Source organism: Engystomops pustulosus, chromosome 1, assembly GCF_040894005.1.
Source record: "Engystomops pustulosus chromosome 1, aEngPut4.maternal, whole genome shotgun sequence".
NCBI classification, from domain to species: Eukaryota; Metazoa; Chordata; class Amphibia; order Anura; family Leptodactylidae; genus Engystomops; species Engystomops pustulosus.
Genome location: NC_092411.1, coordinates 54,136,576 through 54,164,558, shown reverse-complemented (window position 1 = coordinate 54,164,558; position 27,983 = coordinate 54,136,576). Strand labels below are relative to the sequence as shown.

The 27,983-nt window shown below is 40.4% G+C and overlaps 2 protein-coding genes across 6 annotated transcripts in view; one reads left to right on the top strand and one right to left on the bottom strand.

The window, feature by feature from the left end:
• The window catches only part of YTHDC2 (YTH N6-methyladenosine RNA binding protein C2), a 50,221-nt gene that overhangs the window by 20,605 nt on the left and 1,633 nt on the right, over positions 1-27,983 (bottom strand). For all 5 annotated transcript variants that reach the window (XM_072140711.1, XM_072140744.1, XM_072140719.1 and 2 more), the window contains 16 exons: positions 26,067-26,234; positions 24,874-24,964; positions 23,019-23,215; positions 20,601-20,800; positions 20,314-20,480; positions 19,481-19,583; positions 12,318-12,474; positions 11,667-11,774; positions 10,233-10,378; positions 10,006-10,141; positions 9,475-9,601; positions 7,616-7,681; positions 5,425-5,603; positions 4,281-4,377; positions 3,872-3,959; positions 1,301-1,381 (listed from right to left, as the gene is read on the bottom strand). In XM_072140711.1, coding sequence (XP_071996812.1) covers positions 1,301-1,381; positions 3,872-3,959; positions 4,281-4,377; positions 5,425-5,603; positions 7,616-7,681; positions 9,475-9,601; positions 10,006-10,141; positions 10,233-10,378; positions 11,667-11,774; positions 12,318-12,474; positions 19,481-19,583; positions 20,314-20,480; positions 20,601-20,800; positions 23,019-23,215; positions 24,874-24,964; positions 26,067-26,229 — 2,106 coding nt within the window. In that variant the 5' untranslated portion in view covers positions 26,230-26,234. The remainder of the gene's footprint in view (positions 1-1,300; positions 1,382-3,871; positions 3,960-4,280; positions 4,378-5,424; positions 5,604-7,615; positions 7,682-9,474; positions 9,602-10,005; positions 10,142-10,232; positions 10,379-11,666; positions 11,775-12,317; positions 12,475-19,480; positions 19,584-20,313; positions 20,481-20,600; positions 20,801-23,018; positions 23,216-24,873; positions 24,965-26,066; positions 26,235-27,983) is intronic.
• The window catches only part of MCC (MCC regulator of WNT signaling pathway), a 218,623-nt gene continuing 211,046 nt past the window's right edge, over positions 20,407-27,983 (top strand). The window contains exon 1 of the mRNA XM_072140768.1: positions 20,407-20,486. The gene's annotated coding sequence lies outside the window, so the exon portion shown is untranslated. The remainder of the gene's footprint in view (positions 20,487-27,983) is intronic.

Below are 27,983 nucleotides of genomic sequence, written 5' to 3'. Positions count from 1 at the left end.
GTCATTAGCATAATTGTGAAAGTTGATTTTAGAAGGAAGGGGGCCATGTATAACACATACGAGAACACAACTACAGTCAAAGAACCTGGATCTATTAGTAAGTGTCCCTGATTTATCATTCTTGATTTTGATGTTAGATTTCCTTTAACCCGCCCTGTCCTGTTTTTTCATTTCCATTTTTCACTTCCCACCTTCAAAAATCTATAACTTTTTTATTTTTACACATAAAGAGCTCTGTGATGGCTTGTTTTCTGTGTAACAAATTGCACTTCATTATGGTGGCATTGAATATTCCCTGCCGTGTACTGGGAAGCGGGAAGAAAATTTCAAATGCAGTGAAAATGGTGAAAAAACGCATTGCACAGTTTTCTTGTGGGCTTGGATATTACGGCTTTCACTGTGTGCCCCAAATGACATGTCTACTTTATTCTTTGGGTCGGTACGATTACGGGGATAATAAATTTGTATAGGTTTTATAATAATTTCATACATTTACAAAAATATCATTTTTAGGACTGTGCGCCCTTTTGATCACTTTTTATAGATTTTTTAAAATATTTTTCAAAATGGCAAAAAAAGAGCCATTTTCGACTTTGGACGCTATTTTCCGTTTAGGTTTTTTTAATTTTAATTTTTTTAAACTTTTTTTATTTTTATTTTTACTATTTTTCAGACTCCCTAGGGTACTTTAACCCTAGGTTGTCTGATCGATCCTATCATATACTGCTATACTACAGTATGGCAGCATATGGGGATTATCCTCCTCATTTATTACAATGTGCTGATAAGCACATTGTAATGAAGGGGTTAAAATGAAACAGCCTTGGGTCTTCGGAAGATCCAAGGCTGTCATGGCGACGGATCCCCGCTCCCCGATGACGTCATGGGGAGCGACGATCCTAGACAAGATGGCGTCGCCCATGCGGCACCATCTCTTTGAAGCTGCCGGCTGCTTTGCCGCTGTAATAACACTTTGCCAGCACCGATCGCGGGTGTTACCGGTAAGTCTTTGCTGCAATATGCAGCAAAGACTTACTGGCTATGGAGAGGGCTCAGCCTGTGAGCCCTCTCCTTGCAGCGGGACCCGGCGCCTGCCGTGTATTCGCTAACCAGTTAATATTGATCTGTATTTCCCCATAAACAGCTCAGGAATGAGAAGAGTGAAAATAAAGAAAAATGTTGCTTTATGGATAATTTTCTTAGTGTACTAAAAAACAAAAAAGCAAAAATGTTAAAACAATACAATACTATATATGTTTGAATAGGTACCGGTTTACACCTTTAGCAATGATTTGCTTACCTCTTTCACTTTGCCAGAATCGATCACAAAAACAACATCATTTACTGTGATACTGGTCTCTGCAATATTTGTCGAAAGTATCTACAAAACATACAACTGGGTTTTAATATTTGAGAAATCAAAAGTTATAATTCTGTTAAAAGAATTATCTCCAGATATGTTAAAAAAAGCCCTCTGTATAACCAGAAGAGGGGGAACAGGAAAAGATACATATTATTTCCTGTGCTGTTGTTCTAAGGGGCCTCAGAAGTGTCAGTGGACACAGGAAAGAGATTGGTCACGTCACTTTTTAATATCTTTGTGTTCTCAGCTATGACCTTGTGACCGCAGACATTAATCATTTTGTGACTGATGATCACTGATGCCTCAATATCCAGGTAAATTTTTGCAGTTCTGCGCTTCTTTAAGTGACGATATCTTTGGAAAAGCTTTAAATATGAAAAACTTTACTTTCTTTTTTCATGACATGTGAGGGTGCATCCACACGTTCAGTTCTTCATATGCAGTTTTTGATGCCCAAACCAGGACTGGAGTGGAAATAGTGGAGGAGGAGCACTTCTCATCAACCATTATGATCCAAACCTGCTTTTGGCTTCATATACTGCATCTGAAAAACTGGACCTGTAGCTGCACACCGAGACCTTAACGAGCATGGTTTTATTAATTACAGATTTTTTTTTCTTTGTAAAATAAGTCGATAAATGACTAAACATGTGAAAAAAATAAGCGTTTTTGTCATTTTTTCTATTAAAGAGGACCTGGCTCTCAGAGATGCGGCGATGTATGTAAGCCTGGCGCCCTGGCAATGTATAGGGGAAAGCCCGAGGCCACATCTTAGAGAGTCGGCAGCAATTACGCAATACATGTGATGCTGTAGGCTTCTCCTACAGGTCTCCGCAGACAGGAGGCGTGGTGGGGGGGTGTCGGCCGGCCCCCTAATGAATAAGGCCGACTGCCCGGGCTCAAGATAGGAGAATCCGACCTCCTATTTAGTAAGAGTTAGGATTGCTTTAAAGCAATTTAACACAAATACATTTTTTTTTTTTTTTTTTTTAAACTGTCTGGGGAGAAAGGGGCCATTTTTGGGGTGACAGGTCCTCTTTACAGTTTTTTTTTTTCAATAAGTAGTAAAACTGAATAAACATTAACAAAAATATCGCCATCATTTCATCACCCTTTCCCCAAGTTCAGCTATAGATGCAGAGGGTGCATTAACTTCTGCAAACTGTAAGTTAAAGTGTAACCGTCATTTCAAAAAACTTTTGATATGTTGTAGGGCAGGTAATTTTAAGCCCTTTTGCAATTGGATTAGTTATCAGAATCTTGCTCCTTTTTCTTGTATTCTGCAGACTTCCCCTAGATGGCAGTGATCTCTCATATGTCTGTTACTATGGACATTCCATCTTCAGAAAGAAGACTACGGGCAGGAGACACGCCCCCCATACCCCTCTCTGCACACAGCTTATCACCTCATGTCTCCCAGCACACAGCTGATTACCTCATGGGTCACTGCTCCAGCATTCAGCCATGTGCAGGGAGAAGCCCTCACTAATGAAGTGACCAAACACCTGAACTCATCAGCTTTCCCTACACTTGTGTATAACAAATAATCCACACAGACACAAACTGCAGCCCCCCCTCCCCCCAGCACCTCACACAAGGAAGAGGCCAGAGACACTCTCCAAGCTGCCCCTCCCCTCATGTGCTGTGCTGGAGTGTTAGATAGATAGATATTACATAGATAGCTCTGGTGTCACTGGTCAGCAGCAGGAGCTTGTGATGAAGTGACAGGGGGCAGGCTCCGCCCCTCCATCTTGCTGATTGTAGGTTTTTTGAGAGCTGGAAACCCTGGTTGCTATGGGCCAAAAAAGGTACTAAAAGAGGACCGAGAGGGAAAATACTTTGAGGAATGATTCCCAGGGACACCTGGAGGAGAATTATGTATTTAAGGTTTTTTTTTGTTCAGAATGACGGTTACACTTTAAGTCTTTCCTGCAGCTGCTTCTACAGTCTGCTTCAGCTGCTAGACTGGAGGGGGCACTTTAAACGCCTATATCTCCTGAACCCTGGAACCTAGAAACACAATGCTGGGGTCATATTAAACAGGATAATTTCTTTAATATATGGATTGTGTATGAATGCTTCAGAAACTGAGATATCCACTCTTAGAGCTACAATTGGAAATATCGGAAATTGAAAGCTGTATATAAAAATCTAAATTTTTTTACTACAAACTTAAAGGTGGATATTTCTGGTTCTGTGACGCATCCATACACAAAACAGATATCATATTACAGGGGAGATTCTCCTGTTTAATGTGCCACCAGAATTTCTAGATGCCAGGGTTCAGGAGCTATAGGCTTTAGACGTTGGCCACTGTCATGATGTTTATAAAGTCCTTTCTGCATGTGCAAATAGGATTTATATAGCTGTATGGCAGGCATGAAGGGGTCAATAACACCCAACCATCACAACAACCACCATTCTATAGGACAGAAATAATCTTTTGTTCCAGTCCCCCTTTCCTGACAAGATGGATTTTCCACTGTAGATTAAAAATGTTCTACCTACAATTTTGCGAATACCAGCTGGGGGGGTCTTCAGGACCTTTCTCTGATCAGTAGTCTGCATGTTTGAATGCAGCATGAATATTTGATACCTACAAAAATGAAAAAAATGTAAAGAACAAAAGATTGAACGTAAAAAGTATTTGAATTAAAAACACAGATTACAAATTGTGGTGATGTATACCCAAGAATACAAGTTTATAATAGTAATAAAGCTGATAGGAAAATAAAATTAATCTAGTAAAAATATACCTTCCCAACTAGAGGGATTCTGTACTAAATCTAACTGGTGTGCAATGACCCACAAACCTTATACCTTACATTTCTTCTGTATCTCATTTACGTGACCCTATGTACTAGGAAGTCAGGTTATTACTGTCTTTACATTAAAAAAAGCTGAATGTGATATTTACCTGTAAGAATTTTCAGCAAACCTCTTGTCATCATATAAGATGCGATCTCTTAAGCCCACGATTTCATCATACCCAGGGAGAAATATCAGTATGGCCCCTAAGAGAAAGACAAATCTCATTATCCAAACAATGTTTATTTCCTTATAGTAACCCAATCTACATTAAATGAATAAGAAAATGCAGCATATTACAAAATTACTCTAACACCAGTATCATTCACCCATACTTTTGGTCAGTGACTGCAAAGGTACCCTGGTTTTAAATCCTTACTACCGCACCAGTTGTGCGCCTTAATGGCCAAGCTATGTCTGCTATGTTGTCAAAACCTTAAACAAGCCATAAACCTATTTCTGTCACTATAGCTATATGGGGTCTTGTTTTTTAACACAACAAATAGTATATACTTTTTGCATTGCCAGGAGGCATGTCAATTTAGCTATGCAAGGGCCAGTTTTTTGTAACACCTTTAGTCTGTGGTCTGTTTGTAACTAGAGGTTGTCTGTATGTTGGGTGTTCTTAATTTATATTGAGTTTTATGATAAAAACAAATAGACATCACATCTACAAAGTAGACCAGAACAATAGCTTCCTTTTTTCCAATATATCGCATTGTCTGTGCTTACATACTACAGTGTAATTCTATTAGGACACATCTCTGACCAATACTATCTCCAGTGCTATGACACCTATAGTTATATGGGGCTGCTGAGAGAACTCATTTTAATAAAAACTTGTGATCCATGAAAAAGGTGCATAAACAAAGCTTACAGAATCTTTCATCTGTTAAGGAAGATGTAATCCAAAGAAAAAGATGTGATCTCTTATACCAATAATTCATCAGGGGAACAATAAAACGGCCTATGTATATACATCTTATAAGACTAAAAACAAACCCTATGTAGTTTGGTTCTGCAGTCAGCTGTCAGTAAGAGAGTAGATATGCTTTTATGATTAACAATCAACTTACAAAATGTATTGGATGCTTTCTGATTAATGCTACCATTAAACTATAGAAAAAACTTTATTCTAGATAAAATCGAGAAAATATTTATTCTGATTAGACGTGCACATTGGTCTCTTGATGCACATGCAATGTACATATTGACCATTTCTAAAGTCATCATATACAATACAAATTATGTACCTGAGTCAGAATTTTGGCAGATATTATGTAGAATGTGCATTATTAGATCAAGGTCCACTTTTTCATCATCAAAACTGTAGTGGTAAGCTTTGAGAAGCTCCTGTTCCTCCACACTCAGGCTGCTGCTTTCAGCCTGCACCAGGGAACTTTCATCCAGATTGCTGGGCTCCAAGGAAGCACTGCACAAAGAGCAAAAGAACAAGATAATATGAAAAACTAATAACACCTAAAGCTAAAGGGGTCTATAGCTCTCATTCAGCTGATAAATAAACTATGTACAAATATGCATGTTAACAACCATATAACCAAAGGAGTAGGGAGAACGTCACTACACCTATGTCCCCCACTTACTTACCCGGGAACACTGGATCCTTCTTTCAAACAGACGGTGGACACCAAAGAACTCTCAGGCTGTCCCAAATACATATCAGATTATTGATGATTTGCAATGATTTAATGCAAATGTAAAATCATAGGAGCAGTTAATGAGGAAAAAAACCTGAGCCACGAGCAGAGCCATGAAACTTACCGTATATATACTCGAGTATAAGCCGAGACCCCTAATTTTACCACCAAAAACTGGGAAATGAGCCGAGGGTGGGAAATGCATTGGTCACAGACCCCCCTATAGTATACAGCCAGCGCAGCACTGCCCCCAGCGGTCTGCAGCACTGCCCCCAGCGGTCTGCAGCACTGCCCCCAGCGGTCTGCAGCACTGCCCCCAGCGGTCTGCAGCACTGCCCCCAGCGGTCTGCAGCACTGCCCCCAGCGGTCTGCAGCACTGCCCCCAGCGGTCTGCAGCACTGCCCCCAGCGGTCTGCAGCACTGCCCCCAGCGGTCTGCAGCACTGCCCCCAGCGGTCTGCAGCACTGCCCCCAGCGGTCATAGTAGGCACCGCCGGGGGTAAGACATGGCGGCGCCCAGCAGAAGAAAGAAGACGGGCGCGGAAGCCTGAAGACAAGCTGCGCGGACATCGGGGGAGCAGTGCTGCATATCGGGGCCACCGGAGGGTGAGTATGTACGTTTATTATTTTTTACTCTTGACTCGTGTATAAGCCGAAGGGACGTTTTCCAGCACATTTTTTGTGCTGAAAAACTCAGCTTATACACGAGTATATACAGTAATCTGATCATGTGGCATCTTTAGCAATTTTTAGTTTGTAACTTTCTTTCTCATATCCAAACATTAAATTGCTTGAAAAATGTATTACTGAACATACACAATATGAGGAGACATTGCATAAAGAAAAAAAATACTTTGTTTAATTATACTTCATTAAATAAGTCCTTTTTTCTCAGCCATTTAACCCTTTCAAGTCCAATTTTATTTTTTTTCCCTCTGCTCCTTCTACCAGCTATATATTTTTGCTTTTTTTCATTGACAAAGCTATATGGGGGGTATTTTATCTGCAAGACAAATTGTACTTTCAAGTGACACCGTTTTAAGGGAACCCGTCAGGTACATCTAGCCCTTCAAACCAAAGGTCCTACTTCGTTAACTGTAGTGAGTTGCTCTGCATGATGCTATTGAAATGAGTCAGTGGCTTCTATGAATTATAGAACAAACTCCCCCTCCACTTTGCATTGTAACCCTGTGAAATGAGTCAGCTGGGTGCTCCCGATGTCCCCCTTCCTCCTGTAAACTAGCCCCTGCATGACTCCTGCACACACCTCCTGCTAAGCTGCTGCACAGAATAGAGTATAAATGATATGTGCAGGGCGCGTGTTTATCAAAGGACAGAGGAGGACGGGGGTGTTTCAGCCCAAATCAGCTCAGGAACACCTGGCTGATTCAATTCTCATGACCTGCCTGTGTACCTTTATGTTGGCCGGTAGTGACAGGGTTAAGTAGTCTGTGTAAACAGCAAGAGATAACTATACCCTATAAAGTGTTTAATGACTTAACTCGTTACAGACAGTCCCTGGATAGTCTAATTTCCTTACATAGCGGAATCAGCAAGTGAAATATTCTGTAGCTGAAGAAAAAGTCAATCATTAGCCTCCTTAGTAGTGTCCCATACAGGAGGAAGAAGCAGAAAAAGGGCACAGAAGCCAATTTCCTTAATAGTAAACATTTTATATACTGCTTATCAACTGCTCTATTCATTTCAGAAATGTATTGAAAAGTTTAGTAAAGCTTTAAGAGGGGAGGGTGAGAGTGGAAAATATGGATCTGCTAAATGTGATTTACCTGTAGGACTCCAGTAGGTCAACAACTTCAGTTTGTTGAAAATGCCTTGCCCAGTCCAGTGCTGTCCTATAACATTAAAAAACAAATCTCCATTTATGAGTATAATATGCTTTATGCTGACTAAACATTGAAATAGGTATTGTGCATATGATAGACCTGAGTGAAGTTGGCCCCCCCACCTTGTTCAAATCAAACAAAATTGGTGTCAAACGTTTGTGCTAGTTTGTGCAGCAGAAATTTTCGTTTGTGCCGCTATCGTTTTTAAGATTTTAATGAAAGTTTCCAGAGGTCATCAGAGGTCAACCAGCCCCCCCACATTGCCCAAATCAAACAAAACTGGTGCCGAACAATTCTGCTACGTTTGTGCTGGTTTGTGCTGCGCAAATTTTTGTTTGTGCTGCTTTTGTTTTGAATATATGAACAAAAAATGAAAGTTCAAAAGTTCAAGCAGCCCCCCCACATTAACGGAATCAAACAAAACTGGTGTCAAACGTTAGTGCTACGTTTGTGCTGGTTTGTGCAGCAAAAATTTTTGTTTGTGCCGTTATAATTTTTAAGGTATGTTCAGGTGTTTGAGGTGTTTTGGATGAACTGGTAAAAAACAAACCTAGTGACACTTCCCTGGTTTGATCACCAGGGGGAGCTAGCAAACACATTGTACTTTGGAAGAAATGAACTCTGATGACCTCTGCAAAAAAGTATGAATATATTAAAAATGATAGCGGCACAAACGAAAATTTTTGCTGCACAAACCAGCACAAACGTAGCACTAACGTTTGACACCAGTTTTGTTTGATTCCGTTAATGTGGGGGGGCTGCTTGAACTTTTGAACTTTCATTTTTTGTTCATAAATTCAAAACAAAAGCAGCACAAACAAAAATTTGCGCAGCACAAACCAGCACAAACGTAGCAGAATTATTTGGAACCAGTTTTGTTTGATTTGGGCAATGTGGGGGGGCTGGTTGACCTCTGATGACCTCTGGAAACTTTCATTAAAATCTTAAAAACGATAGCGGCACAAACGAAAATTTCTGCTGCACAAACCAGCACAAACGTAGCACAAACGTTTGACACCAATTTTGTTTGATTTGAACAAGGTGGGGGGGCCAACTTCACTTAGGTATATGATAGGTTTCTTCTACTCTCACTTGACTTTTTGTTTTCTCAAATATAACAGGTATATAAGAGGAAATGTATTTTTGTATTTGAGAGACCAAAAAATTTTTTTTAGGAAATATTAAGCAGTCATATACAAATACTCGTTTGCCCCAGCACCTTTACAGCAGTCGCAATCTGTCAGAATAAGTAGGTAGTGCTATTTATAGTGGCGTAATAGTGGCTATTACGCTATTATAAAGAAGTGGGGGGAAAAACTATAACAATCAATACTGTTTTTAAGGTTTTGTCTTGCTTTGTAATTTCTCCAATATTTTAAGAAGAACTCTAATGTAAGGGTTATATGAGTGCATTTTTACTAATATGTAAAGACACGCCAATTCAAGGTCGAGGGGGCTTTCTCTACCCCTGAGCAGGCATGTCATTAGACTAGGTAACTGGGGACTGGATTGAAGTTGATGCATTGAAGATTTACAACCCCTCAGTCACTACAGTTACCAAACTACATGAGTGTAGAGAGATGTGCTGTTTGGCATCTCAGGACAAGCTGCTGTGACTGAGGGGGCTGAATCATTGTGAAAGAAATAATTATTGCATCAATGTGCTGCATGTTCTGCAACCACATTTAACGTTGCTTAAATGGATAAGTGGTCTAAGAAATTACTCTGCAACAGTTTTGGTATTAAAACAAACTGTTAAGTTATTAACTTGAACAATATATTATAAGTGAAAGGGTAATTACCATCCGTTTGACGCTTTGCTATGGACATTGGCTCCCATGCCAATAAGCTGCTCTACCTGGCTCAAAAATCCTCGGCCAGCGGCCACCATTAATGGGGATGCACTGGTTTCACTGTGCCTGTAATCAACTAAGCAAAATACAATAAATAAAAGAAAGCATACTATCAAATAATTGGAAGTAAACGGTTTGTTAGTGCTTTCAGTATAATCCATGGAGTTTATGGCGTTAAAAGCTGCAGACTAAACATTAAAAGATATACAACAGATATACTGTATCCACCACTGAACAGAAAAACACTAATACACTAGGTCACCGACTAAAAAGTGTCCATGATGCCACATAAAGGAACAAAAAATGTATTCCATCAATAAATTGGGAAAACTATTAGCATTTGTAATTTTTATAAGTAATAAAATTTGAAAGTCATGTCTTATTCCATCAAACACAGTGACCTTCTTGTGAGCAAATGGCGAACAATAATGTAGAGTAACTAAATTAAAAGTATATGAGTAAAAAAAACAGGAAACCTACCGCTAACATTTTCCATCAGAATTAACTGAAAAAGTTGAGCAAAAGCGCCTACATCTCTGTGAAGCCAAATATCAGAGAGACAAGAGTCCATTTCCTTTATCAGCCAGGGCTCCAGACAATTCACATCCTTCTCAGTCTTAATATATAGACATAGAAAACATAAGTCAAAGTTAGAAAACTGGTAGATGTGGGTCTCTTGCCTGAGAAAGAAGATCTTTAAATCATACCAGCTGATTGAATACGTCCCCTCCATCGTCCAGCACATCATACTCCTCAGTGATGTTAGTAATGCTTCTTTGCCTCTGGGTGTTGCTTTTTTTGCTGTTCTCTTTTGCCGAATGCCATTCAGACAGGGTCGTCTTTTGCTTCTCCTCTGGCAAAATAGAAAACACAATGGGAAAGAAAATATTGTAATCGCAACTTAACCGTGACATCCAATGCAATTTGGTATATATTTACCATATCTAGTCATAGATAAATGTTAATCAACAATCATCAATGTTTAAACATAAAGGCTTTGCTTCAAACTTCACTACAAGGTCCACAGTAAATCCTCAGCATCTCCATTTAATCTTCCTTTGCTGTGTAATTACAATTATAATATGTAAAAACAACCAAATATGCTCTAGTACTCTGTTGGTTAGATATGGAGACTGACAGGTTCCATATGATATCCTGGGCCACAATTACCCACAGAGGTTGCAGTAGGGCCTGCAAATCCTGCAAACTTGGGGGTGTTGCATATAGACCTTTTAATGTCCCTAATTTCACAACCAGGAGTGACGGACTGTTGTATGATATGGCTCCCCAGAACTGGGGAAGTATAGGCATTCCCTGAGTTATGTACAAGATAGGTTCTGTCGGTTTGTCCTTAAGTTGAATTTGTATGCAAGTCGGAAATGTAAATTTATAATTGTAACCTCAGACAAAAGTTTTTTGCTCTCTGTGACAATTGGATTTTAAAACTTTGTTTGTCATAAGAATCAGGAGTAACAATAAATCTTAATTGCAGACACCACTGATAACTGTTACAGCTGATCATTGTAGCCTAGGACTAAAATAGAGTAAATTACCAACATCCAAAGGTCCCTTTGTAACTAGGGGTCGTCTGTAAGTCGGGTGTTCTTAAGTCAGGGTCCTCCTGTCCATTGTTCTATGGCAAAGGCAGGATTGTAACACTGTCCAAGAAGCTTCCTTACTGAACCGCAATCTTGGGGGCAGAGCAAACACTCATTCATGAGATTACTGCTTTCTATTCTGTAATCTCCTCCATCTATTCTTCTTTTTTCGCAGCTTGTCCAGTGGGGATTTAGAGCACAGATTGTATACAAAAATCATACCAGCAATTGTGAATATGTGAATATAACACAAATTAGTAGCAACTCAAGTTTAAGATAGAAAAAACAAGCGGCACTCACCCAGGTATTCTTCGTTTTATTTACATTTCATAAGACAGGGAGGTCTTAGCAGGACATATCACTGCAACGGGCCGTTTCGCGCACTCCTGCGCTTTGTCGAGCCGTTACGGTTACAAGTGTCATTGCCTACTTGCTATAGCGCACAGGTCCGGTAGTGCCGACGCATTCTTTGGATAGTGTGAACACTGTCCTATATAGACTCGTTTTTTGTACACTTTATCAAGTTTAAGTTACTCTACTTACCACACTGTTTTTCATTCTTATATTTCAGCATGTCCTTATTTGTGTAGCCCATCGTTCTCAAAACATCTTCTAAAAACATTTCTTTTACTTCAAAGGGTCGACCTTGTACTGAACAAGATTAACAAGAAAGAAGCATTAGAGCTATCAAAATAAACATTTTAAATGTAATCCTTCATTAAAGGGGATATCGAGGATCAGATGTTTTCCAGGATCTAGGGCAATGATGGCAGAACTTTTAGAAATTGAATGCCCAAAATGAAACCAAAAACCCACTAACTTTCCCTTTGCCAGTACGACAATTGTGAGGTAGATTGTAGTGGTATCAGCATCCTGAGGATCCTAGTACCGTTGAAAGAAGGTAGGGCGCCTGAACATGAAGACTCAGTGAGGCGACCCTGTCCACACCTTCTCGCTCTTCATACAGGACCAGGACCAGGGTCACTTTTAAAAAGCAGGGCACTACCTGGACTGTAGGAAGATGCCATGTCTAGTAGGAAGGAACCTGAGCATCGGCATCCTCTCAATTATCTCTAAATTCCTTGATACAGTGAAAGCATTCCCAGATCTCAAATGCATTTCAAAGGTAGGAACAAAGATTATTAGAAATGCTGAATTAAAGGGATGTGATGATGTGTTTGAAATCATACTTACTGTACAAGACAGGGCACCCTCCAAAGTATTTCAAAAACAAGTTTACATCCAATGCAGCACTGGAGAGAATCAGTTTCAGAGTTGAATGCCTCTGTATCAAGTCTCGGAGTTTGGTTAGTAGGAAGTCGCTGAATCGATCACGTTCATGAACTTCATCCTATAAATGTTAATGGAACACAGTTCAGCATCAATAGGTTATAGGCAAGTAACCATAATATTGTCAACATTTGGTAATGTGCTATTAACCATCTTTATTGTAGCTAATGCTGAGTAAAGTGTATATTCCTCCATAGCTGGAGCTTTTGTAGCAGTTCTGCCAGGTTTGATTTAAGAAAGGGAATAAGGCCCTTTATAAAAATACAAGTTATCAAATAATAATAGTTGTTGTTACAACACTACACTCACCGGCCACTTTATTAGGTACACCATGCTAGTAACGGGTTGGACCCCCTTTTGCCTTCAGAACTGCCTCAATTCTTCGTGGCATAGATTCAACAAGGTGCTGGAAGCATTCCTCAGAGATTTTGGCCCATATTGACATGATGGCATTACACAGTTGCCGCAGATTTGTCGGCTGCACATCCATGATGCGAATCTCCCGTTCCACCACATCCCAAAGATGCTCTATTGGATTGAGATCTGGTGACTGTGGAGGCCATTTGGGTACAGTGAACTCATTGTCATGTTCAAGAAACCAGTCTGAGATGATTCCAGCTTTATGACATGGCGCATTATCCTGCTGAAAGTAGCCATCAGATGTTTGGTACATTGTGGTCATAAACATGGTCAGACATGGTCAGCAACAATACTCAGGTAGGCTGTGGCGTTACAACGATGCTCAATTGGTACCAATGGGCCCAAAGAGTGCCAAGAAAATATTCCCCACACCATGACACCACCACCACCAGCCTGAACCGTTGATACAAGGCAGGATGGATCCATGCTTTCATGTTGTTGACGCCAAATTCTGACCCTACCATCCGAATGTCGCAGCAGAAATCGAGACTCATCAGACCAGGCAACATTTTTCCAATCTTCTACAGTCCAATTTCGATGAGCTTGTGCAAATTGTAGCCTCAGTTTCCTGTTCTTAGCTGAAAGGAGTGCACCTGGTGTGGTCTTCTGCTGCTGTAGCCCATCTGCCTCAAAGTTCGACGTACTGTGCGTTCAGAGATGCTCTTCTGCCTACCTTGGTTGTAACGGGTGGCGATTTGAGTCGCTGTTGCCTTTCTATCAGCTCGAACAAGTCTGCCCATTCTCCTCTGACCTCCGGCATCAACAAGGCATTTCCGCCCACAGAATTGCCGCTCACTGGATGTTTTTTCTTTTTCGGACCATTCTCTGTAAACCCTAGAGATGGTTGTGCGTGAAAATCCCAGTAGATCAGCAGTTTCTGAAATACTCAGACCAGCCCTTCTGGCACCAACAACCATGCCACGTTCAAAGGCACTCAAATCACCTTTCTTCCCCATACTGATGCTCGGTTTGAACTGCAGGAGATTGTCTTGACCATGTCTACATGCCTAAATGCAATGAGTTGCCGCCATGTGTTTGGCTGATTAGAAATTAAGTGTTAACGAGCAGTTGGACAGGTGTACCTAATAAAGTGGCCGGTGAGTGTACATCATAGCACTTTATAATTCATAGTATGCATACACAGAAAAGTAGTAGTAGTAAGGAGGAAGACCAGTGTAGAATCCAAAAGTAAGATGCCGTTGGAAAAGTTTATAACAAGTATATTTCTTTACAAGGTGGAGATCATAAAAACTCTATTTATAAATGTCAAATACCTGCCCTACTTAAAGGGCTATACCCATTTTAAAAGATGGCCAACAATAGAATTTGTTACATTAACCCCTTAAGGACGCAGGGTTTTTCGCCTCATTTCTCGCTCTCCAACTTCAAAAATCCATAACTTTTTCATTTTTCCGTGTACAGACCTGTGTGAGGGCTTATTTTGTGCGTAACAAATTTTACTTTCCCGTAATGTTATTTATTTTAACATGCCGTGTACTGCGAAGCTGAAAAAAAATTCCAAATGTGGAAAAATTGAAAAAAAAACGCACGTGCGTCACGTTCTTGTGGGCTCAGTTTTTACGACTTTCACTCTTCGCTCCAAATAACACGCCTACTTTATTCTTTGGTTCGGTGCGATCGCGGTGATACCAAATTTATACAGGTTTTATTGTGTTTTAATACATTTTCAAAAATTAAACGAATGTGTACAAAAAAGAAAAAAAATTTTTTGCCATCTTCTGACGCTAATAACTTTTTCATACTTTGGCGCACGGAAATGTGTGAGGGGTCATTTTTTGCGAAATGAGGCGACGTTTTCATTGCTACCGTTTTGAGGTCTGTGCGACATTTTGATCATTTTTTATTTCATTTTTTATGTTATGTAAAAAGGTGTAAAAGTCGCATTTCGGACATTTGGGCGCCATTTCCCGCCTCGGAGGTCACCGCCGGCCGTAACCGTTTTTATATTTTGATAGATCGGGCATTTTGGGACGCGGCGATACCTAATATGTCTGTGATTTTTACTGTTTGTTATGTTTTATATCCGTTCTAGGGAAAGGGGGGTGATTTGAACTTTTAATATTTTATTAATTTTTTTTATTTTTTAAACTTTTTTTTTTCTTTTTTTTTTCACTATCTTTTAGACCATCTAGGGTACATTAACCCTAGATGGTCAGATCGCTGCTACCATATACTGCAATACTTCTGTATTGCAATATATGGCATTTTTGCAGCACATTCATTACAATGAGCCACTGGCTCATTGTAACGAATATGCAGCTGCCAGATAGCCTCGTGTCAAGAGAAGACACGAGGCTACCATGGCAACTGATCGCCACCCCCCGATGACGTTCGGGGGCGTGGCGATCAAAAAAAAGATGGCGGCGCCCACGCGCCGCCGTCTTTTAAACGCCGCCTGCGACTTTGCAGGCGGCGTTTAGGGGGTTAATAGCCGCGATCGGTGCAAGCACCGACCGCGGTTATTAGCGGTGGGGGTTTTATGCATTTTGCAAAAACCCCCACCTTTGTATGAAGAGGACTCAGCCCGTGAGCCCTCTTCATACACTCCTTATACCTCTGCGCCGTAGAGCTACGGCGCAGAGCGTTAAGGAGTTAAAAGAGATTATGTGGCGGTTGTAAAAATGGTTGCTTTCTTCCAAAAACAGCTTATATAGTGACCATGGATCACGTGTGGTATTGCAACTAAGCTCCATTCATCTCTATACAGCTGAGGTGTAATACTGGCACAACCCATGGTGAGGCGTGGCTCTGTTTCTGTAGAGAAGCTGCCAAGTTTTCATCCTAAAGGTCAACCCCTTTACATACAAAAATGGCACAAAACCTAAGCCACGATTTATCTACTTATCGCTTGGTCCTGTTTTGTTCCTCTTTACTGAGGATTTGTAAATACAGCTTTTAGTTTCACTTGTGTGTCCCAGTATGGTGCAGGAGCTAATTCTTATGATGGATCACATATGCCATTTATTTTAAATGGTGAAAGGTCTGGACTGTGTATACAGACCAGTTCAGCAGCCAGGATCTCTAAATCCTTTGATAATTTACTATAGATGGGGAGATATTAAAAATCTTCATAATTTTTATGTTTAAGTTTTTTTCTGAAATCATTCCAGAATTTTTTATATTCAATTATTTGCAGATTGGAAACTATGTCCATGTTAGCTTCATATTAGCTTTGCCTTTCTATCATGCAGTTTTAATGCCAAGTCATGTGGCTTATATGTAAATTGCTCCACTAGCGGTTTTATTTTAGTTTAACTTACTTTTTGAGCCTTTTGTTTCCCCGTAACAACTTTCAGTAACTCTGAACTATGATAAATGCAGCTGCCATGTCAAACCTATGGTTGCACCGATGAACCCACCCATAATTATTGGATTCAGAATTATGCATAAATTATCTAAATGTGGCTGAATAACATGGAACATGTGTTAACTGAAAAGGCAATGAACTGCATTAACTGGGAAGTACATTATAGTCGACCTACATGAATTACTACTGCCCTAACAAGCAAACATGTAGTCGCCATATACCTGGATTTACAGTGTAAAATGAGAGCTATAAACAACGCTGATAAAAGCTGTCACGTGACACTAGAAGGCGACATTTTAATTATTAGATCAATGGCGATCGATTGTACTGTGACAGGAACATCAGTCATCACTTCATGAAACAAACAAATATAAAGCTGAAGGTGCCCTTAGCTTTCATCCGCCATACATTACACGCTCCCTGCCATGTCCGTTCATCATTTACAAGAGCATCGTTTCAGGCTACAGCAGTTCTGCGGACCACCGGCCTTAAAGTTAATTACGGTTGTAAATGGGTGTTTTATTTCTAACCTTTTTTTTTCTGTTTAAATAATGAGAAAAGTTAAGAACTACCCTGCTGCTTAGAGGTTCATAAGGTTTTACTATTTACAAAGCAACTGAAGTAAGATGCACGCAGGGATTTGTGGGGTGAAGATCCAAAACAAACAGCAGAGCGCGACCAACCTGCAGTATACAGACATTTCCAGGTGACACAGTACGGCCGCTAGTTTTTAAGTGTGGAACATACATTATAAATAAAGGCAGGGTTCACACTTGGTTTTAAAGAGAACCTGTCAGGCAAACTAACCCTAAACTAAATATATTTTCATAAACTTCCATTAGAGAGCATTGTCTCTATCCCTTCATTGTCTCTCTACATGTCTGTAAACCTAAGCAATGAGGGTCTAAAGCTGTATGCAAATGACCTGTGAAATGTCCAATGAAGCATTAGCATATTCAAGCTGTACACTCTATTCATGAGTGGGAGGTACAGCCACACCCCCAGTGCTTGACTGTATAATGATGTGCTTCCTGGTGCTGGCGCCCCCGCAGCCTGTGTGTACAGGCAGTCCCCGGGTTACATACAAGATAGGTTCTGTAGGTTTGTTCTTAAGTTGAGTTTGTATGCAAGTCGGAACTATATACTTTATTATTGTAACCCCAGTCAAAATTTTTTTGGTCTCTGTGACAATTGGATTTTAAAAATGTTGGATTGTCATAAGAGCCCAGATTAACAAAAAAACTTAATTGCAGTACACCTAAAGTACAGTAAATTATCAACAGCTGGAGGTCCGTTTGTACCAGGATTAACAATAAATCTTAATTACAGACACCTCTGATAACTTACAACTGTTTATTGTAGCCTTGGGCTAAAGAAAAGTAAATTACCAAAATCCAGAGGTCCGTTTGTAACTAGGGGTCGTATGCAAGTCAGGTGTTCTTAAGTAGGGGACCGCCTGTATAGGAAAGATACAACAGCTCCAGGCAGTCATGTTATAGCAGAACATGTCAGGTACTTGTGTAGCTGATGTCTGTGTCTCTGTGTATTAGGAGTGAGAGCGTGTCAGCAGATGCAGCACACACACCAGCAATGCTTTACTATACATTACACACAGACATGGGCAGGGGGAAGAGAGGGGAGGGGTAACATCACTGTCTCTGACCATGTGACCAGCCTCATTTACATAATAAAGAATAGATGATTTTATGATGATTAATGTATGAATTGTCTAGTTTAAGTTTAGGATGGGATCCTTGTGAGCTGCTCCAACAGGTAGTAGTGACAGGACTAGTGACACAGACCTGTTGACAGGTTTCCTTTATGCACTGCATATGTTATGGAGGATTCCTTACCTATACGGCTGGGATACAATGAGATACATCTTCTTTCTCCGCAGTAACAGGAGGAGTGCACAATGACAGCAAGCAGTGATTTGCATCCACTGATGTTCAGGGTGGATTACATCACTCTATAGCAGTAATGGCGAACCTTTTAAGTACCGAGTGCCCACACTGCAACCCAAATCCCACTTGAGACGCTTTGCAAAAAATAAGAGGTCAGCAGGAGAACCTTCAAATATAAATAGGGCATGTCCGCACCTTCTGACTGTTTCTGCAACGAAGTAATGCTGGGGGACAGCCTGGGTGCCCACAGAAAGCTCTCCGAGTGCCTCCTCTGGCAACCGTGCCATAGGTTCACCACCACTGTGGTCTCTGTCTTACCATGACTAGTGATGGTCAGGTGCCATACAGTGACACCCATCTCCCATAGGCTATTATGACCTCTGTTAAATGGATATAATTTCCTACTGCAACCAGCGTGATGAAATATGGTAGTCCACTACATTACTCCATACTGACGTACACTGAAAAGATGGAGGCCAAAAGGATACGTTTTTAGCCTCCACCTAACAGTGAATGACTATAGAGACTCTTGTGTACATTCAGAGCTTTACTGACATACATGCTGGATGTGTTAAAAGTGCGAACCTAGCCTTAGTTCTATCACAGGTCACGCCTTTGTCACAAAACTTTTCCAGGCTGCTGAATGGCAGAATAGGGAACGTTATGGAGTAATCTATCCATTGCTACCATCTCACTACTTAACGCCTTCACAAATGCCATAAGGGTGTATATGTTCTATCTGCACATGCCCCATGCAGAAACCACGTATATACACTTCATGATAGTGTCCCAATTCAAACAAACATACCCCCTGTGGCACCTAGAAACAAAATTCTGGTGACATATTAAAGACGAGAATCTCCAATTTCTTTAATTCAGTCTGTAAATGTAACAGTGGTTTTCTCTGGTTCTGTGTCACAAAGAAACACACTCCTGATATGATATTAAAGGGGAGATTCTTGGTGCCACAGTTCAGGAGATATAACCATCATTTGAAGTGAACCCCTCCAGTCTGTCAGCTGAAAGCAGAATGCAGGAAGTGCTAAAGAAGCCACTTTGCAAAAGTACATGTACCCTCCGCCTCTGAACATGCTGATGGATTTGCACTGCACATATTTATAACCTATTTTGACAAAGATTTATACTTCTTATTAAAAAGTACAGGTAAAATATTAAAAAAGTATATTTCTTATTTTACATTTTAAGTTATGTGTCTGCTAATTCTATACAAAATGTCATGAAAACAATTATTCTATCACGTTAAAGTTAAAAATTTACTTGGACATCATGAAACAGAACTAACAAACTGCAATGTGGTCCACTGAACCTTTTGGGCTCTGTTAAGCCAATTGCACTCATTACAAATTGTTATGCATGAAAAACACATGTAAATGTGTATACTCAGCATTACTTACCACAATGACGTGAGTTACAGCTGAAAGTGCTGAATCTCCGGCCATCAGAGTACGCAACAAGACCCCATTAGTGCAAAAGGTGAGGAGAGTCTTTGGAGAAACCCTATTAAACACAGTTTAAAAAAAAAAAAGCTTAAATGCACAAGAGCATTTAACGCATTTGAATAACATTAACAATGTGTCATTTTATTGATAAGATGTTTCCATCCGGATTTAAACAAATAAGAAGCCACATTTTTGCACATTTGCATATGAAGATGTAGTAATGTACTGAACCTTTAGGCGTCACTGCTGTCTTTATCAACTTCACTACCTGGGTTCCTCAATTCCTACCAATTGCCATCTTAACCATCATCATGGGTGACATTCACTTCCCCAATAACACATGTATTTCAGCTTCTTCCAAACTCACATACGGAAGAACAAAATGATGGGCTGCCCTTGCACATCAATCTGACGTGAAACAAACTCAGGCAAGCTTCAATGATTGCAGGACAGTACAGGGAGAAAAAAATACTATTGAAGGTGCGAGACGCATCCTCAGGGTACGGGAGGGTGGGGCGGGCAGTCGTTATAAGGGGTTAAAAGCTTATGGTGTTTGGGGGGAGGGGTCCTGCATGTAACAGGGCTTTATGTGTGGCATGTAACAGAGCTGTTATATAGAAGAGATGTCTATGTGTGCATGTAGTGGAGATATTTTTTCTTGTGCGAACAGAACACTAACTTACTCTACACAAGTTAACCCAGAGAAGGTCAGTAACTGCATATATAATGTAAGGTTGTATGACAGAGAGAATCCAAAACTACACTACATGTATATGCGTAACACAAACCGGCTTTCAAGTCGAATTTGGTAACCAATAGTTTGACCGGTTTTCTCTCCTCTTTCAGCAGCAACCCTTTCAGCAACGGCAATTGCAGCCAAGCGCCTTGGTTGGGTGCAGAAAATTCGACAAGTGTTTCCATTCTTGTAGCAGTCATCAAGAAGAAACTGGGGAATCTTGAGGTAAAAAACATTTGCAATATTAATAAATGGTGAAAGTTTTGGATTATTTCCTGATACATGGATACAAGATTATCAATTTCTTTTGAATTTTTCAGTGATGCCCTATGGAATTACCTGGGTGGTTTTCCCTGATCCTGTTTCACCAACAATCAGAACAACTTTATTGTCCTTAATAATCTGAACAATTTCCTCTTGCTTTTCATATACTGGTAAAGACTGACGAAAGGAATCAAAGTCAGATTCCCCTCTTTTCACTGGGACTTGGGGGATGCCATTGCTCAGCCGTCCGCTGGTTTTGTTCATCTCACGGCTCTCTACGAAAAAAAAAAAAACGGTAAGATTACATAAATCACGCAAACTTCCAATAGTTGTGATGAAAACACACACGTCTATTAGAAACCTTCTTAAAATGAGTGATGGGAAGGTCATAGCAGGTTTCCTTGTATTGTAGTGTAGCAAGTTTTATAGCCGTTTCTTTTTAAAAATCCGATACGTGGCGGGGTCCGACTCCTGAAACCCCCACGATCACCAGACTGGGGAGTCCTATTGATGGGGTGGCATGAAGCTTGCTGCTCCATTCAAATCTATGGGAACATCGGAAATTACGGATTATAGAGTTCAGCAGATTCACAGTCTACTTGCCAGAGATTTCCAATGCTCCTATAGCACTGAATGGAGCAGTGGGGCGCATTCTCAACATTCTTGTGATTGTAAGGGGTCTGTTCTTATGATCAGTGGGGGTCTCAGCAGTCGGATTGTTATCCTGTCCTGTGGATATTGGATAAAAATCAAACTTGGTGCAACCCCTTAAAGCAGAGCTGTCAGGTGCCCCATCAAAAAGCCATTTTAAGGTACCAAATGTTATAAGGTGATACATACTTAGGGTATATTCATACTTTAGAGATTAGAAATTCAAGTGTCTTTTATACTAAGATTAAAAAAGGTCCATCAAATTTATCCAATAGTTCTATATTGTTGATCCCTAGTATCCTATATTAGGGGATCAACATTTATTGCTTTTTGCAATAAAAGCTCAACAGTTGTGAGCGAGAAAGAAAAATAAATTTTTCTTTTAAAAGTATATTACAAAGGCTACTATTATCATCAGCACCATTGACTTATGCAATTATGTTAAAAGTTTAACAGCGATTTAAGACAAATGTATTCCAGACTCATGCTTGAATGAAAGAAGTCAGGGCAACTCCTTGAATCCCACAAACGTCATTGTGCACCAGTGTGACCACATGAAACATGCTTCTATGTTATTTTTTATTATTCATATTCATAAACCGAAAAATGTATTATTGTATCGGCTAGAGCAAGGCTGGAAATATGGATTTGGATATAGATATAGAAAATAGGATTTTTAAAAAGCTGCAATTCTACTCCCCCCAGGCGAATGTGAAAAAACCCAGTCCCAAAAGTGCAACCGTTGGCACGCACATGCTAGCTCCTACTCACTCCACCTCTCTGCTCTATTTTCTCCTCCAGCAGCGTTCAGTGTTTGATAAAGACTGGGACATGGTCGAAACGTTACACGAAAGCCAGTGATAGGTCACTTTTTGAGCATTATCCTTTGGTGTGTCTGGCGTCCTATTATATGTAAAACCATCACTACATCCTAATAACATTCAGACTTAAAATACACTGCAAACACATGAGGAGAAAAGGTTCACCAAACACCCATGGGTTTTGACCAAAATGCAGGCACTTGGTAAGTACGCAACATGTGTTTTGCCTTGCGTTCAATGTTGTGCATTTCTTCCACAGCATTTCCAAACCCAATGGCAGAGATGGTGAATAGACCAGTGCAGAGTTAGACTACACAGTCATATCCAGCACCAGATAAATAATGCTGGATGATTTATCTGCACTAGTCTATGACAGTAGAATCTGCTTTATACCAGCTAGTTTCCACCTGAATACACTTTGCTCAGCCGCCAGAGCCCAGTGCGGCTGCGCAAGGTGAAGCGCTTACACGAGATTTGCAGACAGCTGGGCAACGTCACCGGCTGTCGGCAGCCCCTGCGGCTGGCCAGTGGAGTGAATATAGGTGAAATTTTTTTTTATCAGATGGAGCCATAAGGCGCACAACTACCAGAGGCCAGAGCACCTCCGGCTTATTTGCAATCTTTTTTTTTTTTTTTAATTCGGTGTAGCAGACGTGGAGGAACATGACAGAAACACTGGCACTTCACCCATATGGTAACTAGCATTTGGGCGTCAAATCTGGTGGATTTCCTTTAATAAATGTGGCACAAGCCATTTCAGGTGCAAATTATTCCAGAATTTTGGTGTAGACAATTTAATAAATCTCCCCATTGTGTGAACACAGTCTCACACATAAAGTTAAATTTGATTCTGAAAACTTCTTGTTGGGGTTTCTTTGTCAATGATTGCATTTATAAATTATAATATATAATACAATTTATGATCAGTGTAATTGTATTAAAAAAGAATAAAAGCCAAAATCCATTATTTTTATTCCAGTTTCTGAAGCTAAAATTACTTCTTTAAAACTGAAAAGCTCACCAGCTTCCACTGCTAAGACATTTCCTCGCTCTGTCTTCGGAAGCAGTTCCATCCTTTCCTTATTGGTGACAGGGAAGCGCTGGATGAGGCTCCTCATGGCTTGCTTTGTGCTGTGTATAAGGCAGCAGGTCATCCGAGTTCTACAGGAATCAGAGCCATCCTTCTTGCTTATGGTTAAATATCTACTAAATCCTTTCCTGAAAACAGAGCAGAAAAAGGAGAAGCAATATTTTCAACAATCCAATTTACCAGCTTCTCTGAAAATAAAAAGCTCAGATGTAACTTTAAAGAGGAGAATCTCCCCTTTAAGACTGCTTAAGGCTTGTGGGGAAATCTATCACTGCTTCTACGCCAGCTTTCTGGCGAAGTATCCATGAAGTTAACACAAATTTTTTTGTGCACTGCAAGAATTTCCGATTATTATGCGACTACTCCACCTCCACATCATGTGGGCCTGGGGGCGTAGTGGGGCGTGGCCGCTGGCGAAATGGGCACTCCCGTCCAGTGTTTTTGTACTTTTCAAAAACCTGTGAACTTTAGTTTTGCAGGTTTTTCTGCAAAACTATGTCAGGTCAGACCTGGGCTGTGCCACCCGACGATTTCATCAAGAGACCTGGGAGGCGGGGGGGAAGGTGGGGCGTGGACACTTCTATAAGCCAGTGCACTAGGTGTGCTACAGCCAGGAGTGCCATTTCATTTACAGCTCCCACTCCTGACTGTACAGAAGTTATAGCTGTTTGTCATGTGTCCCCCTCCAGCTTGTTAGCAGAAGGCAGAATGGAGAAGGACAGAGCTGCAGGGAAGAGGGAGTTGACAGATGCAATGGGCTACAAGCAGCTACATGGGCAGGAGGGTCTCATTTAAGGAAAGTGCCATTGCTTCATAATAGAAATTAGGGCCAAAAATCCTGAAGGCAATAAAGTAACAAGAAATTTCCAATGGTATTCCGGGTTTGGTGAGTTATGAAGATGAGCACATGTTTATATTTGAATAAATGTGAATTTTTTAAAGCATACATGTGGACATTACCTCAAGACCCTTAAAGGGGTATTCCAGGAATAAACATAATTCATATACAAATGGGTCCTTAAAATATAAGCTAATATGTAATTAGTTGTTATTTAAAATTGTTCTCCCCTTAGCATAAAAATGCTGTGACATGCACTGTAATGAAGAATTAAAATGGTACTGGCCCTTTAATCAGTCCATTTATTTCCTCCACGCGGAGCAGACACAGGACAGAAGATGGCCGCTGGTCACATGACTACATCACATGTCCTGCACCTGCCTGGGAAGGTCATGTGATCACCACTATATTTGGCTGTAGTCAGTTGGTTGCAGTGCATCCAGCATGGCCAGTGTTGTGTTGAGACATCATCTCAGTGATGTAATGTGCAGTGATAGCAGTTACACTGATCATTACTATGGTAACGGTGCAGAACATTCGGTTTCATCATCACTGGGGGCAGGGCATAAGAAAGTCCATAACATTTTGTGAATCATAAAATCAAACTATTTAAGCTCCATTTTGTGACTAATGACATTGAGTTTTGTTACATTCATTTATTTATTTATAGCATTATGGGTTTTTGTATCAGATGTTCCTATTCCCAGAATACCCCTTCAAGTCTTAATTTTGGAGAAACGTGGAATTTAGATAAAATTAAAAATAAGAACATGAATAACATGGTATGCTAACCTTCCAAATGGCCACAATAAAATAAAAGACTTTGCTGCAGGGTTCACATTCTGAAGGGATTGTCCCTATTGTGAAAACCCCTTCATTGTTGTAAATTTGGAGGCTGTATGACCTCTTTACATCACAATACTGTGTAACATGGACATAGTGACTTACCCTTTGCTCTTAGATATAAGCCCAAGTGACTGGGCAAGACGGTGTATAAAAGCTCTCTCAGTGCTGGTCAAAGACGAAGGGAATTCCATCTCTTTAACATGTAAAAAAAACAAAGTTTTTCTCTATTGAAAATTGTTATGTAATGTTTAGCTGTGCTAAAGCATGTGTTACCAGAATTGTTCAAATATAATAATCCACAGCTAAAAATACAACAGATTTACCAAAATGGGTGCAAAGAGTAGAGAATGTAAAATATACACAGTATGAATCTTTTGTGCTATACAGTGATGTATTTACAGGTGATCCCCGACTTAAAGAGGACCTTTCACCACCTCACACATGTGGAGATAGATATCATTCCCAGTTTCTGACCATTGTAATCTGTGTTACGCAGCGTTTGCCTCACGTTCACGAGGCTTTTGGTTCACGTTTATGCTTACGCAGCGTGTGCCTCTCGTTTATGCTTACAAGGCTTTTGTGTCACATTTATGCTTACGCAGTGTTTGTCTTATGTTTACACTTATGCGTGTTTGCGTCTCGTTTGTGCTTCCGAGGCTTTTGCGTTGCGTTTATGGTTACAAGGCGTTTGCTTCACGTTTACGCGCCATTTGCACTTACACAGCGTTTTGCGTCACTTTAACGTTTACACAGTGTTTGCATTATGGTTATTCTTACGTGCCGTTTGCATCATGGTTAGGCTTACACTGCATTTGCATCAAGTTTACACTTCCGCCTATGTGCTGTTTGTCGCACATTTATGTTTGCGTTTATGTGTACGCACCATTTGTGGCGCGTTTACATGTATGCAGCGTTTGAGGTGTGTTTACGCATTTGCAGATTTATCGTTTATATTGAATTTGCGTCGTGTTTAAGCTTATGTGGTATTTGCCTTTATGCTTACATAGCATTTGCATTTACGACATATTGATTATGTAAACGTTGCTTGCGTTTACGGCACATTTAAACTTCCGTGCCATCACGGTTGCCTTATACTTACATGCCATTTGCATTTATGTCTTCTTTGCATCGCGTTACGCTTATGTGGTGTATGCGTTGATGTCTCGTTTGCACTTATGTTTACATAGCATTTGCATTTCAGTTTACATTGCATGCGTGTTTACCAATGCAGGTAACATTGACTGTTTACACTAAAAATCACAAGGAGTTTGACCAAAATAAAGTTACGGTTATACCTTTTTGGTCACTGTATCGAAATCTGTCCAGTGCAATATTAACAGCGATCTTCACCTCTTCATCTATACGAATATCCTTCAACCCCTTCGCTTTTCCAGACTTAGAAGTCCCCGGCTTCATAACTTTGCTAGGGCCTGGTGACCTCCTGCTAGGATGTGACATTTTTACTGCACAAAAAAAAGGTGTTATAAAATTAACAGAAATTGGCTGGGGACACACAGGGCATAATGACTGCTAGTTATCCACAGCAGAACTAGTAACAGCGAACCCACAGTAATTTACATTAGCACGGGAGTGAATGGGATTTATATAATTTATATATGGGATTTATACACAGTATTTCAGATTTATATAAATCCCACCAAATGCTGCAGAAAAAAACCTTGCAGGTAAATTGATGTCCAATTGATCAATTGGACTTAGAATTTGCAGCAGATCAATTACTGCTAAGGACTCTAAAACCTGCTTGTAGTCTGAATCGCTGTGGACATCGCGTGTACATACAACATAATGATAACACTGTAATATGCCACGTGCTGTTGTTGTTCCTCTGTTTATTGTTTTTCAGCAGGTCTTAAAATTGATCACGCTATTTTTTTTATGATGTCCTGACAGAAAGATAATGGAATTGAAAGAGGATGTGCTTTCTGTTTCTCATGATTGTATAATAGCAGCAAACAAAACTGCAAATAACTAAGAGGGGTAAACTAAGTGTTACTTACAGCGTAACTGAAAATTTAATGGCAAAAAATTGTGTTAGCACAGCTGGAGACAGCCTTTGACAACAACTCCAACAATATCTGTATCATGCTGCTGGCTTCTTCCTAGCCCATAATTTCTTATTAAACCAGATTCAGCTATTCCTGATGTGGGTGGCCACTTCCAGGTTGTGACATCAGCTCCGGGAAATGAAGCTAAATGGAGACAGCATGTATGTAATTGGCCGATCTGAAGCATGTGATGAGTCACATGCTTGTAACATCACTAAAGGTCCAACGCCATTACATTAAAGGGGTTGTCCGAGTTCTGAAAAAAAAAAAAGGGAGTCCGGAAGGGCGCTGCTTAAAAAAAATAAAGTCCTACCTACCTTTCGGTGCCCTCCGGTATTCAGCGCTGCTGCATTCAGCTTCCGGCCGGCCACGCCTACCCGTCCCCATTGACAGCATTGTGTATGGGGGCCGGAAGGTTGTCGGGTCCGTCCGGAAGCGGAGTCCAGCACTGCTCCGGCGGCCATGTTTGTTTACATGGCGCCCGGAGCAACAGCAGCACTGGATACCGGAGGGCACCGGAAGGTAAGTAGGACTTTATTTTTTTAAGCAGCGCCGTCCCGGCCTCCCTTCGTTTTTTTTCAGAATTCAGACAACCCCTTTAAGAACTTTCAAATGATGAAGGATAGCTCGTTTGTCATTGGCCGACCTGAAGCATGTGATAAGTGTTTGTGACATCACTACAGCCCTTCTCAACAAGCCTCCTCTCTTCTCCAGCTGAACTATACAGTTTCCTATGGCCAGCAGAAAGCATGGCAAATGGAGATTAGCCAGGGGGGACAAGGTAAAACATCTACTAGTTCCTAAACACCCGCAGATAGCAAATTATAGTAAATTAGAGAATTGCTTATTTTTGCTTAGTGCAGAGTTAGGCAAAGGTTTTTATACTTTACAGTTGTACTTTAACTCTGGTCTAGGACTAATTTTGATTCATCCAACTGGTGGCACACTGACACATACGGAGGTCGTAGAAAAATCCACAGGTGCCCTTCCTGCCCGTGTTTGCCTTCCATAAAAGTCTATGGAAATGTGAAAATTACTAATGCCACACAACTATCGTGTATGCTGTGGATCAGTTTATAGGTAACACAATCATGTGACCCTACAAAAGGTCGAGGTGAGCTAGTAACAGATGTTTATAGGAGCAAG